The sequence below is a fragment of the Taeniopygia guttata genome, chromosome 4 (assembly GCF_048771995.1).
Source record: "Taeniopygia guttata chromosome 4, bTaeGut7.mat, whole genome shotgun sequence".
Lineage (NCBI taxonomy): Eukaryota > Metazoa > Chordata > Aves > Passeriformes > Estrildidae > Taeniopygia > Taeniopygia guttata.
In genome coordinates, this window is record NC_133028.1 from 42,605,953 (window position 1) to 42,621,287 (window position 15,335).

At 41.2% G+C, this 15,335-nt stretch overlaps 2 protein-coding genes across 24 annotated transcripts in view; both read right to left on the bottom strand.

The window, feature by feature from the left end:
- Window positions 1-10,429, bottom strand: part of MND1 (meiotic nuclear divisions 1) — a 47,523-nt gene extending 37,094 nt beyond the window's left edge. The window contains exons 1-3 of one of the 2 annotated variants that reach the window (XM_012573418.5): window positions 9,447-10,429; window positions 1,681-1,746; window positions 826-883 (exon numbers count right to left, since the gene is read on the bottom strand). In XM_012573418.5, coding sequence (XP_012428872.1) covers window positions 826-883; window positions 1,681-1,704 — 82 coding nt within the window. In that variant the 5' untranslated portion in view covers window positions 1,705-1,746; window positions 9,447-10,429. Of the gene's footprint in view, window positions 1-825; window positions 884-1,680; window positions 1,747-4,619; window positions 4,754-9,446 lie in introns of those variants that run through there. The other variant, XM_002198428.7, reaches the window with a different exon arrangement.
- A 135-nt stretch (window positions 10,430-10,564) lies between these two features.
- TRIM2 (tripartite motif containing 2) overlaps window positions 10,565-15,335 on the bottom strand; it is an 88,896-nt gene continuing 84,125 nt past the window's right edge. For all 22 annotated transcript variants that reach the window (XM_030271504.4, XM_030271494.4, XM_030271498.4 and 19 more), the window contains one exon: window positions 10,565-15,016. In XM_030271504.4, coding sequence (XP_030127364.1) covers window positions 14,864-15,016 — 153 coding nt within the window. In that variant the 3' untranslated portion in view covers window positions 10,565-14,863. The remainder of the gene's footprint in view (window positions 15,017-15,335) is intronic.

Here is a 15,335-nt window from a genome sequence, read left to right on the forward strand (position 1 = left end):
TAACTAGGGCTTGGGTTGTGTGGCTAAATGCCTTCATATGCAGAGACAGGATGAATTTGGACTATTCAAAGGTGTTAATGGCTTTATAAACCCTAAACTCAATTTTACTGCAAATTACAACTAAACATATGCATTGACAAACCAATCAAGACAGCACCACATCTCTTCAGAAGCCCACAAATGTCTCTGTGAGCTGCTGACAAACAGAAAAACTCTGCTTTGTGATATTCACATCTGTAGTTCTCTCAGCAAGTTCATTTACTCTTGCAGTGCCACCAAGACATGCTGGAAAAGGACAGTGGTAACTACACAAACATTATGCTTTGCCTCCCTTTTGTCAATGAGCATAGAAGGAAAACTAGTAACATACAAAACAATCCAAGAGCATAGATAAATCCTCCTGGACCTAATTCTAAACCAATGGATCTCATCAGGAAGGCTTTTACAGAAAAGACAAACCCCTTCTATTTGTAGCTGTCCAGCCATTTTTGGAGGGGGAAAAGCTCAAGAGCACACTGCTCATGTATATTTGGACAAGCATTTTAACCATTTGTGATATTACAGGTAGATATTTAATACCTGAGTGCAAACAATGATTTCATACACTGAAAGTCACTGCAAGTCAGGTAGCTCAGAGCCTAAGCAAGCCCCCATCCCATGTCACTTTTAACACTTCAGCCCTGCCACTGACCAGTCTCCCATTCTAGCTACATTTTCTGTTATTAAAATCACAAACCTAAGATTGTAGCCAGGAAAATTTACACTGTAGGACCTGTCCCAAAAATGATTACTTGCTCAAGAGAAATAACTTTGATAAACACTTACTAATCCCTTTTTCTTTTGGAGCAATCTTCTCTAGATCCTTCAACTGGAAAACATCTTTCTGTGCAAAACATGAAAGACATTTCAGTTCCAAATGACAGCACCATCTAAGCCTGAGTGTTTTTTACACTAAATCAATGCCAACAAAATCAAGTAGGAAATACATTGTATGTTTTAGTTTTGCTTGAGGAAACTTGCGTGTCCCTCAATAGAACTGGAACATTCTGAGAATTAATAAGAAAAGCACTATTATTGCAATAAGACCTGCTCTTTCCTTTGGTGATCTGAAGTCATCATATTTCATCTCCAGTTAAGACTGTAAAGCCCTTAAATCCCAGGTTAGACTGTCAGCACAGATGCACCATATTGCTTCAGTACTCAACTGTCACAGTTTTTTTTTCTAAAAGGGAAAACATGGTTTATTACATGTGCCACCAATTCAATTGTAGCTCAGCTTTTGGATCTCCAGGTTTCTTCTCCCCAGGGGCCCTTTCCAACTCTGCTCTCAGTTTTTCTAAAGCCCAGGTTTCTTCCTCCTCCCATAAAATGCAGTGAGATACTTCCTAATTTCCTGGTGTCCCCCCTTATGGTAACATACTCAAAATGAGAAGATATGCATAGGTAGCACATGAACTTAACACCACCTGTGCATCTTCATTCCTTGGCTCCATCTGGGTATAAGCCACCTGATTAGAAGTTAAATGAATGAAGTTTTGCCCCTGAAATTTTCACCCTAATGTCATAGGGTGTCAGTGAAATGCCTGCCAGGGCACAGAGTTCAGCTACATCCCCAGTTAAGCTCCTTTTAGGACCTGTTTTCCCATCAATGTAAATGCAGGACAATTACAAGTTACTTACTGTTTCAAAAAAAATCTCCATCATGCGGGCCCTCTTCTCTTCAAAACTCAGACCTTTCTTCTTGGACTAGAACAGGAGAAAAAATAAAAAAACTAACCAAAACATTCAGCCACCAGAATAATTAGTATCTGCTCAGAATTCAAATCTATTCACCTGTAAGTTGTATTTGCCATCCTTTAAAATACCTTACCACTAAGTCCAGACATTCAGATAAACTCCTTCTTTGCAAATAATCTCTACACTAAGCTCATCTGTTAAATGGAAGGACCTACCCTTAAGTTTGGAGCCAGCCATTCATATAACCCAACCCCGCTCCAGCCTCAATGCTCCTTGATACATACCAATCCCAAAATATGTATTTATACCAAATTCACACAAATGTTTAATAACTCTTATGAAGATAAAGAGTACCTTCTGTTTGGCTTTGTTTTGTTTTTTTTTAAGAATTGCTTTCTATACTGTGATATACAGACAGTAGTGTGAGTTGTAGGCCATTCGGGTGTTTTTAAGGAGATAAAGAACATTTTGAGGTATGCCTTTCTTCAAAGGTCCAAATCAACTTCATCATTTCAAGGTCACATTTTTAAAACAGTGCTGCTTTTATTTCTTTTCCTTCTGGTTGTCTGACCAAGCATTAAACAACTTGGGTTGAGCTACAAGCAAAAGGCAGAAGTGGCTACAAACTGCTATCAACTGTTGGAACTCAAAATGTCCCTCAGACATTTTTGGAGGTTCCAGGCCTTGGTCAGAAGCATTTAGACCCTGGCAAGCAGCTGGAAACAGCTGTGATTTTGAGTTTGAACCATGGAATGAGTTACCAACTTTGAAGGTGGAACAAGCAGTCACAAAGGGTTAGATAGTACAGTAGAAATAGTTACAAAGTAGAGGGGAAAATTTTTTTAGTATTGTACGGGGGGTTTTAACACCTGTACAGAGGGGTCAGAAGTTCTAAGATGGAGGCAAGTGGGCCGATCCTGTTCTTCCTCCTTCTTCTTCCTTACCTCCATGTTCTTGGTGATGCTGGCACTTGTGGATTGGTTTAGAGTAGAAAAACACCTTGTAACATAGGTAGTAGGTATTGGAGAGAAACTGTAAACATGGAACACGTACTATATCATATAAAAGACAGCAGCAGTCCTGGCGGGGAGAGAGAAGAAGACACCAGGCAGTGAGGGTGTCAGGAGTGTGTGTGTCTCTGCCTGGGCTGCTGACCAAACAGCCACAGCCGGCAAAGACAATCTTTTAGATAGCTAGCAATAAACTGCCTTGAGACCGAACAACAAGAGGCTGCAGAGTCTTTCTTTGGAAGCACGGGTTGGAGGAGAGACTTTACCACCACACGAGACCCCTGAACCAGGCCAGGGTTTCCGACAATCAACACAAAATATACAAGTAACAATACAAAATATACAAACTGCCATCAACAACACAAAACTGAGAAACAGTCTCTCCTCTGGTCACTTTCAGAGATGCTATTTTGATATGCCTCTTATAAAATTAGGACATAAAATATTTCACAGAGAATTGGAATTTTATTAATAGCATTAAGTGCAATTCTCAACAACCCAAAAGCAGCAGCCACAATGTGAAGTTGTGAAGTTTCCCCTTGCCCCACTCCCTGATTCACACTGTGTGCAGCTACAAAAAAGGGAAAGAGGGATAGAAAGGGCCAAATAAGATGTTGGCAGAAAAAGGTCTCATTAAAAAAAAAAAAAAAAAAAAAACCAAACCAAAACAAAAAAACAAACCACCAAAAAAACCCCACCAAAAAGAATGCATATTGTCACCTATAAATCAGTGGAACTCCGTAGTCTATTAGCAAGGTGCTTTGAGAAAGACAAGGTTGTTTCCAAGTTTCCAACAGAAAGGAGTCAGCACCATTTTCACTTTTTAATAGCTACTTCCTTCTTAAAAAAGAACACAATCAGGCAGCACACAACACTTAAAACATGCAAGAGCAAAATGGCCAGACTGGTTTACTTTTAAAAAACACATGTAAAAGCTAGCTTATGCACGTACAGTAATACAGAGAAAGGAACAGAAGCAATTCAGTATTTAATAAAGTGCACCATTATTATTTTTTAGGTCCTCTCTCTCCTCTTCTAGCCAGCAATACCCTATGTCAGCACTGCGTCTCCTGCAATGTCAGTATATTGCAGGAATAGAACCTGGAGCTGCTGTGAACATTCAAGTAGGCATGAGCAGAAAGCAGACGGATTTAACGTCATTTAACTTCCACCTCCTGCCTTCTCCAAGAGCCCTGACACCGCCAGCAGCAGCAGGAACACAACGCGTAGGCACGACGCGGAATGGAAGTGGTGTTTCTGGAACCACGTGCTTGTAGCGACGCCCCTCGGGCGCCAAGTTTCACACCGCCACTCCAGCGAACAGAGCAAAACAACGAAGCCAAGAGCACGCTCGATGAAGGTTATTGACTTTCACGTTAATTTTTCCCTCATTGGCAGGCGTTCCCCACCACAAATACCAACCACACCACGAGCACCCATCCCGCGGCCGCGCCCGCAGGCGGACGGCCGAACGCGGCGCTGAGAGCGCACCGGGCACACCGCGGTTCGCTCCGCCCGCTCCCACCGCCCCGCAGCCGCAGCCTGGCCACTCCTGGGCTCCCGTGTCTGGGGGGAAGCAGCGGGCACCTCGAGCCTGGAGGAGGCCACTCCTCCGGGTGTTGGCTCGTTTACATCGCTCTTTACCAACCCAAAGGCACGGCCCACGCCGTGCTGCCGCTGCACCTCCACAACCGGCACCGCGGGGCCTGCCCGGAGCGGGAGCCCCGCTCCCCTCAGAGCCACTGGGGCGGAGGGACAGCGAGGCGCGGGCGGCCGTCACCGCCATCTCTGCGGTCGCGGCTCCCCCCGCAGCCTTTGCTGGCTGCCGGGAAGGAAAGCGGGGCGAGGCGGAGGGCTGGCGGCCCCGCTTACCATGTCGCGGGCGGACGGCGCGGTTTGATTCCGGCGCCACCGGGCGGGAAGAGCCCGGCGGGAGGGAAGGCGGAGGGAGGCCGCGTGCGCAGCGCCGCCTGCCGCCCGCCCCGCCCGGCCCGGCCCGGCCCGGCCCGGCCCGGCCCTCAGCGCCCTCACGGCCGTGGCGGGAGCGCGGGGAATGTGCGCGTGGCTTTTGTTTGGAGTTCTGTGGGTTTTTGTTTTCTTGGTTTTTTTGGGTTTTTTTTGGGTTTTTTTTGTTTGGTTTTTTTTTTTTTTGGGTTTTTTTTTTGCCTGCCGGCTGGTGCCGTAAAATAAAACCGAGCGCACAGCACGAGCGTGTTAGCCGTGGTCTAACGCCACGTGTATTGTGCTACCGGCCTGTCGCAGGAGCCACGGGCCGTGGAAAAATAATAAATAATAAAGCCCTCAGTGCCCGTGGAAGGGAAGGGCCTGGCCACATCTGGTGTTGCTTGAAGCAGTTGTTCATTGTGATGACTGTTCTCGCAACTTTAATTACTGACGGCTTGTTTTAATTATTATTTGTGTTGTAAATCACTTTCCTTCAGCTGCAGCAAGTTCTGAGAAATCGCTTTGCAACAGCAGTGGCTTCATATCTGCCATACTAAATCAAGAGTTTAAATTCAAGCAAATGAAAATGTGCAAGCTGAGATGTTCAGGCAGTTCCTGTGAATATTTTTGATGCCTTTTGCAAGGTGACCCCTTCCCTGAAACCTGAAGTTTTTTTCCATGTAGCCCATGATCCCATTTCTTGTTGTGCACACCAGTGTATTACTAAAAATGAATGCAAATTAGAAAAGACATTTTTAATACAAAGCTTTTTGTTCTTTTTCATGTGCATCACATTTCCAATTTGCTAACTCGGGGTGAAATCTGTTGGTACACCCCCTCATCTGCTGTTGAGGGCTCATATTCTGTCTCTCTGCCTTCCATTTCTTTTGGCCAACCCTTAAAGCGACAATGTCCCCATGCTCGCTGTGACAATTCTTTTCCACCTGTCACCCTCACCACTGCAGTCCAAGGGTCTGGGCCCCTTCCTGCTCCTTCACAGCCTGAAACAAAACCGAGCTCTGATGTTTTTCTGCTGCCGAGCAAATGGTTGCTGCAACATTTGCAAAGTCCCCATTGCAGCATGTATTTTCTCCGAGTGACATGTATGAGTGGCAGGGTGGGTGTCAGAGCTGAATATGCTGCCTGCAGTAGAGGAAGAGGAGAGGAAGGAAGGGTTTTCAGGACAACATTCACTCTTGATGTGGGCTTGGGGCAAGTATCTCGTGTTTTCTGTTCAGTACTGATGAGACAGCAGTGCTCCCATCTTGTGAAAGAAAACTGCCAGCAAACACCCAGGTGTCACCCCCACACAGAGCCAGCACATAGCTGGAGCACACACCTGGAACCACAGCTGGAATGCATTCCTTGTTTCAGAGGTTGAATGTGATCACAGCAACCCAGAGAGTCCATCCACCTCCAAAACATGCTCTTGAGTGATGGTGGAGCAAGTGGCATAGAAGGGTTTTTCTGCCCATGGCCCCTGGCTGATGCCTTAAGTTTTAGCTTTCATATTTTCCAGATTCTGTACTGCATTCCTATATAACTCTGAACTTCACATAAAGTGTTAGCAAGTTCACCTCACAGTTTAGTAAGACAAAACAATCCTTTTCCAGCCTGAGAACCAAGAACACTGTTGCAACTTCAGTCCCAAAACGTATAAATCAACAGCAAATTGAGGAGAGCAATATGGGAGGATTGTACTTCATAACCTGAAGCTGTAACTGGTAAATTAACCCCAATATATAAATGGACCAGAAGTTATAAAAGTGTGAAAACTCGTGACTGGGCATCCATCTTGGGTGGAGCCATGGTCAGGCTCTTGTACTGCCCAAGGTGTATCCTTTGAAGGCCTTTTAATAAATACCTACTTTATTCCTTTAACACTGTCTAGCCTCTGTTCTAGGATAGCCTCTCAAGGCATCATGGGGATAGCCAGGGTCAGCTGCCCCAAGTGCCCTGGCAGCCCTGAAGCCCTTTCACAGTGTCAGGAAAATACACAAAAGCCAGAGGTTTATGTCCAAAAAGGAGACAGAGCAGTCCTGCAACTTTAAATAAAGGAAAAGTCCACTGGGGCACGTGCCCACAGGGTTTTCTCTCTGGAGGTTTCAGAGGGCACAGCCTCCTTTTATCATAAACTCCTGGCCTCGTGTTGCCCCTTCCTTTCCCCATTGGCTGAGGTACTTGGAAGGTACAGCCTTCCCAAACTGCCTACCACGTATCCCCCCCTTGTACCTACTATTTTACCCCAAAGCAACTCCAGCTTGTGCAGACCCTTGTTTGTTTTGGGAGCTAAGCTGTCTGGGCTCTGCAGCAAACCCACTGCCCAAAGTTAGTACAGACATTAAGACCCTTTTCAAACATATTAACACCCATACCTTCACCCAGCAAATTGTTTGTAAACACATTAGCTTTCCTCTCCGGCTACATCACCGGGTTCAATTTGCTCTGTAATAGACGTTCCCTAACACCTCCCACATTTTGCAGCACCTGATTAAAACTAATTGGTTGAAAGACCATGGAGTGAAAGAGGTCCCAAACAAAAGGGTGTATGTTGCGCTTTGTCATTTGAGGGCTGGTTTTCCATTACTGCAAGAAGTGGAATGAATGACTCCTAAAATACATAAAGGCCTGGTATTTTTAATGGGCTTCAGAATGTCTAAATGTGGTATTTCACAAAACTGCTAGTCTTATGCTATGATTCTAAAAACAAGACAATGGATGGAAATACAGTGTAATGGAGACTCATAACTGTGTCTTTCTGTTAGAATATTATTCTCATTTTTCTGTGATTTTCTTAAGCTTTAACAATTTGGGCTACATTTTCTATTCTAGGAGTCTGATAGATATTTAAGTATTGGTCAAAATAGTTTTCCCCTGTTCCTGAGTTAGAGAAAATACAGTGCTTTGTCAGTGTAATTATGCTTGGATGAGATGAAATTTGTACTCTCCTTAATTTTGCTCTTACAATTGACAGTAGCTGAATTGCAATCAGAAATTTGAAAGGACAAGAAAGCGACAATGGCAGAAAGCTGAGCCACTAGAGAATGAAAATTTTCCTAGTTTAATTTTGTTCTTTTCATACATATGTGCCACAGCACAGTCTTAATTAAAAGAGCTATTTTTTTTCATAAGGGAAGAGCTCAAATCAAATATGGCAGGAAAATTAATCCACAAACACCAGAGGTTTATGTCCAAAAAGGAGCCAGAGGAGCCCTGCAACTTATTCAAACAAAGGGAGAGGCCATGGAGCATTTCCCATGGGGTCTCCCAAATTTTTAGGGCACACAGCCTCCTTTTTATCCTGATTTCCCAGCTGCGTTTCCCTCCTTCCTTCCCCACTGGCTGAGGTACTTGAGAGGTACAGACTCTCTGAAACACCTAATACCTAAAACCCTTTCTAATGTATAAACCCCCCTTTTTTCTTTTTCTTTGTGTCTCTGTTCTTTTTCTCTAAATACAGAGATTTAGCAGAGTCTTGAGTGAGTAACAGTCTGTGTCAATTAGTGGAACTCCTATGGAATTTATGGTTTCCCCCACTGCTTCTTTCACCTCACTGTATCTGGCCTTATCTACCATCAGTTTGTTTGTAAAGACACCTCCTTCTCATTCCTTTCCAATAGCAGATCATTTTATCTCTAGAAGAGTTAGATCAAGCCTTTTGAGTCCTGTGGCTGCCTCCCACAGCACCTGTATGAGCTCAAGCATGGAGGACGAGGAGTTACTCACCCATGGGGGTGATACCAACTTCTCTGGGATCCAAGCAGTCTGTCATGGGCCGTGGCCACACATCAAGGAGCAATATGATCCTTAAGTATCCCATATAGGCCAGTCTGTAGCACCTACTGCCTCATTCCATCCTTGAATGAGCTTTTGGACTGTAAACAGGTGTTCTCCCTACAAACATTTAACCCTTGAGGGAAAAACGCTTGGTGATAAATGCTAGCTGGCCCTCCCCCAAAACTTACTGCTTCCACAGCTTTGCTAGGCAGAGCTGCTGAAGTTATCCTCGAGGTGAGCAGCTCAAACACTAGGATTTTGGTCACAAGGCATTTCTCTGAAGGAACAAGGCATTCACATGCCTAGCTCACAACAAATCGGAGAGCAGCAGCCCTCAACTGCATGTAGCAATGAGCAGCAAGTGTTGGGTATCTCCCGCACCAGCACAGCTGGGGCCTGCCTAGGGAGAACATCTGTCCACAGAAATGGCATTGACTGTTCCACTCCACTGAGATAGTTCAGTCTGGTCCAAATTTGAGAGCATTCACATGAACTGTCAGTAAAACTGTGGAGAGAGTTAACTGCAGAGCAGCACAGCTGGATGTGAGAGAGAACATCAGCCTAAGGAACAAGGAAATGTTTTTGAACACGCAGTGGCATGTTAAGGGCTACCACTCTAAAGAGAGAAAACCTGTTAAGGGTGGCTGCCCAAAGTACCTGCTCCTTTAGCTACTTTGGCGCTATTCTCCCTGACATTGTTTCTCATTGGTGAGACTGGGTTCTCTAGTCATATTTACAGAATTGCTAAAGATTCTACGCCTCATTTAGGTATTTTGATAAGTACCACAAGAGGGTCAAAGAGGAAGTTGGCCATTCACTGCAGATATTTCCTGGTAAACAAAAGTGTCCCCCAGTATTAGTGTTCGGCCTGTCTGATTTTGCTCAGTGGTGAAGAGCCTCTGCTCTAGTAACCCAGGGAACAGAAAACATTTCTAGCCTATCAATAAGACAAGATTTGGAATGTAACAAGCATCTTACCTACTAAGCCCAGTGGTTTCAGGCTATCCTGTGTTATTGCTTCTAGTCTTCGTGATCTTTTTCTACACAGGAAGGAACAAGTGCTCTGCAACTCTGAATGTCAATCCAACACTGCTCTGCTTCAAGATGTTCTTTTAGCTGGCAGACAAATAAAGCTTTTTGTAATTATCTGAATTTAAGGGCAGATAGACAAGTACATTCAGCACCAAGAGTCTATTTGCTGAGTGTGTATTCATCTGGAGACTGACAGAAAACCAAAACTGATCCATTACATTGTACTAGGTTTGTCCTTAGGAGAAAAATGAGCCTCAGAACATGGCTGCTGACACTCCCTATGACTTGCAAGAAAGAATAAAACACATATTCCTCTAGAGGGTTTAGGGGAAAGATACACAAAAATGGACAGCTGCTCAGTACTTCAGCTGTCTCATTTCTGACTGTCCTGCCACTGAGCAAACACTCATTGACCCTGCTAGTCCCCTCCATTGAGGTTGCATCCAAGCCAAATGATGCATCTGAAGATTCTGTCTTACTTCGTGAGCAAGTTCCCAGTCACAATGAGTTCTCAAATGATTCCGGTTTGATTCAGTTCTCAAATGATTCAGTGACCAAGAAGACATAGGAACTATGTTAAATTGAAGTTAATACAAGCTGGAAATTTGTTCTTACAGAAACAGTCAGATTGAACTCCTAAGGCAAATTTTCTATTCTCCACAATAATGTAATTTGGTTTTCTGCAACAGACTGTTGAAAGATTATATTACACCTCAGCTAAAAGATACTGTGTACCTGTGATGCAAGCAAAGAAGCTTACAGCTCTTAATCTTACTGCCACCAATTAAAATCTTAATTTTGATTCCTGGACTGAAGAAGGAAGAGAGGAACAAGGAAGCTCCAACTCTGCACCTTCTTCCCAAGAACAGCTCAAGTCCCTCTTTGCTCTGTGTTAACATAAAAATTATTTAACACCCATGAAAAAAACGCTGTTTGCTTGGCTTGTGACCTGTGGTGTCCAGGAAGAAAACTGGAAAAAATTACCTGTCTTCCTGCATTATGGGGTTACTTTTAGGGACAAGTGAGTATAAGACATATGAAAAATAAATCCTCAAGCATGCAAATAACAGAGGAAACAAGCTTTATTTTTATTATTTGAAATTTTTGTGCGTGGTAAAGGTACACATTTGACTCTGGTTTTCCTACATTTCCAAGACAGAGTAATTTTTTTTGTCAGCTAAAGCATTATGAATACCATGGCACACAGGAAGCTAAAACTACACACACACACACACACGCGCACACACGCACATACAAACACTTTGATGTGCATCTTTCATCCTTGACCTTAAGGAGAGAAAGTCTGTATTTAGCTTCATAGGGATTAAAAACAAACAAACAAACAAAAAACAAAACAAAAAAAACCCCAAAAACATCATCATTGAAACAAAAAAACAAGTGAGAAGAATATTTCATTATGAGTGTCAAGAGAGTACAAGGTTTACATATACACAAAACATATATTGACTTACAAAGATGGAATGTACAAAAACTTTGAAAACACATGGAAAAAAGAACTGGAAACACTCCTAGAACTGGAAAGTTGCAGCATATCAACTGGTAGAGATTTCTGTCAGAGGCTGCTGCCATACACTATGTAACTTAGGGAACATTCCCATGTCATAAAGCCAAAGAAAAAGTGTCAGGGTTAAGGCTGTGTTGCTCACAAACATTGACTGAAGTGCTGTACATTTGTCAGAAATAAAATGACCTGTTAGGAACCTTCCCACTCCATAGTACAAAAGATATTTTATACACTTTCCACAAACAGGTCAGATAATGCCTGCTTGAATTCCCGAAGAAAAGTTTGACTTTACATCATGATTTCATAAAAAGCTGTCTCCCACAATTGAAAGTCATTTCTTTATAATAAACACAACATATTGGGCACTTAACAGTTCTCATTATGGCAACACTAGATCCTTATTATTAAAAATACTGACATAAAATCAAAAGCCCTCTAGCTTTTACAGAACAAATGAACATTTACTAGTAAATAGCACTCCATCTTCATGAGGCAATAGCTTGCCTAAACCATTTTCCTTTTCTTTTTCAATACATTGGTGCTGGTTTAACCTATGTAAAACTCTCCTATTGTTTATATTGGATTTATCTGAACATATCTTTTTATTCTATTCACTGAACAATGAAAATACAGTTGGCTAGTTTGTCCTAAAATGCTCCATATGACACAAGATCTAATAACCTTTTGAGATTACTTTTGAGTTGAAGATTAGTTAAATGAAGCAAATACTTTCACCATTCATGCTGTGCTGCTAGTCAATTAGCATTCCAGGGAAGTTAAGGGGACATTTGGTTATACCTGAAATCTGGCAGCAGCGTGCCTATAAAGCCTTTAATAAATGCTAACAACTCAGCAAATCACATAGTGCAATTCTGACCTTCCCTTAACTGGATGAGAAAAAAAGTCTGCCAGCTTTTAAGTGCAGAATTTCTGCTTTGGTTGCTCTTTGTAAGGTTTGTAAGCCAAGCATTTTAGCAAAATTGGCTTCAGAAGCACCATAAAAGCAATGTGTTTCTCAGTTTCCCAGTGCCAGGCAGTTAAGGTCAGACCTTGGAAGGGAATGCCCTATGCCACTAAATTTGAAGTTGAGCATTGGCTATCAGAAATAAATTCAAATGCTGACAGCATTTGCTATCAGAAGTAACTTCAAATTCATGACATTCTTTAAGTGCTGCTCTGCTGATAATATCTGAAAATCCAAAAGACTACTCAGAAAAAGACCACAAAACTCCTAATAGCTTTCAGCTGGGTTGTAAGGGGGGTTAGTGCAGAATTCACTTATTTAATCAGGATGTACTGGGTTCACAAGGGTTATCTAAAATCCTGGTAAACAATGTTGGACCAAAGGACTGAAAAACTTTTGAAGAAAAGTGTATACATGAAATAGTACAGTCTTAAATATCTTTTCTGATATATGGGTTAGGATCTTATTTTCATGCTTCTCAAAGTACCTGACAACAGCGATTTGGCAATGTTTTCTGAGGGGCAAATATGCAAGCTTAGTAAAATTGTATTATAAAAATCCATATTTGGAACTAAATATGGTAACTGACAGCCACAGCACATTTTAAAAAATTTTTATCTCAATCTGTGCAACCTCTTCTCTTTATTACTAACTACAGTTCGAATGTCTTTTCTTCATTGATGTGCCATTTAAGGGTCTTCCAATGTCAGAAAATGTTTTAAGGACACTTAGAATGAAAATTTGATCTACAGCTTTGTTAAATTTTGATAGGACAGTTTATTTGTAATGACCGAGATACCATCTTCAGAATTTTAGGACAAACTCAGTTCAAGCAGAGGATATTTTGTTTTCTTAGTAATAACAAACTTGACTTTTAATATTAATAAATGTTACCATCAGTTTCTTAGCTTCATTATACAGTCCTTAAGCTTCATGCACAAAATACTTATTCCAATGAACTAAGGAAACTTATAGTTGCACGAGAAATTTTAAATTGGTTTATGTGCAAATAACAAACAAAGGAAAGAAGAGGAAATATCTTCAGGAAACAGTAATTAAAAACCAGACAAATCCCCCATTTAAGAACCTTGGGGTCTGCATTTTTACAAATCAAATGCAATTTTAGAAAAAAACCATTAGTTTTTCTCAAATTCATCAGAACAATCACCTTATGTTTTAGAAATAAGACAAATACTTATAACAAAAAAAATTATCAAATATTTCTTTCCATTTTGCAAACATGCTTAAAATACTCCCTTGTTTCTGACCCAATGCCCTTTTGTTTCAAGGCTCTAAAAATGCGAAAAGAAAGACAGCACTTCCCAGGCTGTTGTAGGCATTGGCAGCAAGCTCACAGCTCCTCAAACAACACTTAGAAGGGAGCACCACTCTATCTATAGATAATCAGGCTACAGTAGCAATTCAACCTTTGACCACTGGATATAGAAATAAGAATAAAGCCAATGCTACTTTAGAAAGACAAGTTCATACTTAAAAACCCCCCAACAAACCAAACATTAAAAACAGAACCATGCCTGTAAGCATTTCCAGTTAAATTAATACTTCAACAAAGAACACAGTAGAGAGATCTGGCAGAGGAAGAAAGGTCATTTTTCAGAGTACTGCCATTGTCAAATATCATACATACGTTCCAGTTTGCTGAAATAACCCACATTTACTTTTTTTTTTTATTTTTATGTCAATCAGTCATACATACATACATACAAACAAATTGGAACAAATCTCACAGTCCTTGTTTTGTTCTCTAACAAAATTCCCTTTGATGAAGGACTTCAGGAAGTGGTTCAAATTCATTTTTATTTGTAACATATTTTTTCTCACATAAAAAGAAATAGCTTTGGTAACCCCTGGCTTTCCTACACAACCTCCATTTACCACAGTTCCTTTGGTTGTATAATGTAGGTCCTCCACAGGGTACTTCTCTGGCTTTCTGTCCTGTGTGAAGCTGCATTTTATTTTAGAGGTTAATACAATGAGTTGCCGTAAGGAAACATGGCAATGAACACGTACGAAAGAGTGGCACACATGAGGTTAATTGACTTGACATTGTAATACCCCTGATCCTAATGAACTAGTTTGGTGTCAGAAGGTCTGTGGTTATCAGAAATTCTGCTCCCACTAATGTATCACTACAATTGAGTTTTTCCAGAGCTTTAGAAATGTCAGGTCTCTGCAAAGTCCTTCCTGCACATTGAGCAAGAGGAAGAGTGAAAAACAGCCGCACGAAACAATCCTTCATTAATTCCACATGAGTAGGGAATTTGCATTGATTCTCATAGTGCTAAACACTGAGCTGTGTTAGGTCTGACGGTTAGAGCTAGACTGATTTTGTGAGACTTAACCTTATACTAAAAGGATCTACTTGTTATACACAGTAAGACGGAAGAATGTTAAAAGTGTAACCTACCATGATAATGAGATATAGAAGATTCCCAGGATCCCCTCGGGGTTAAATAATGTGTAAGAATGATACTTCTTTAAATTTGGAAGCTCTAAGCAGGAGCTATCCTTCGCAGTCATCAAAAAGCTTTGGGGACTTCCCCCAGACTTTTCTCATTTTTGCCTTATTATTTAATTCTAGTTTCATAGGATGCAGTTTGTGTTTAATTTCACATTGTCTTTATGAATTCACTTACAGAGGATTTTTTTTATTAACACTTAACAACAAAAAGTTCAGTGAGAAACATAAGAGGTGCAAGCCCTATGTAAACAAGGTAAGTTTGGAAATTATCATGAGAAGTCCATAAGAGATGCCTTTGTTATTAAAAATAAACACAAAGTAGGAGATATCCTGAATCTCTAGGACGAGTCTTTTCTTAAGGGTGGGTGATTATCCAGCTCCAGAGCTCATTGCTACTGTAAATATCGATAGACCTTAAAGCAGTGATTTCCAGAGTCTGCGACTACAACATGGCCATCTGAAGTAAGAGCCAGACCTTGGGGACCATAAAGTGGGTCAGCAGAGGTGTTAATGTAGGATAAAAATGATCCACTTCCATCAAAAACCTTTGAGGGTAAGAAAGCACAGAATAAATGTTATTAATAAAAAAGGAAAGTAACAGACACAAGTCTGCTCTCAGACTGTTATCATTTCTGAAACAGTTGACATACTATAGAATAAAAAAGGGTAAAATATGTTCTGTTATCTCATAATATGCAAGACTATATATAAATGTATGTTCTTATTAAAAAGAACTAATTATAGCCGCTAGGCTCTTTGGCAAGAATTAACACACAATGAAATAATAATAATAATAAAAAATAAGAACCTCATCCGTTCTTGTTATAAAAATAATCAACTATAATAAATCAAACTTAATTGTGA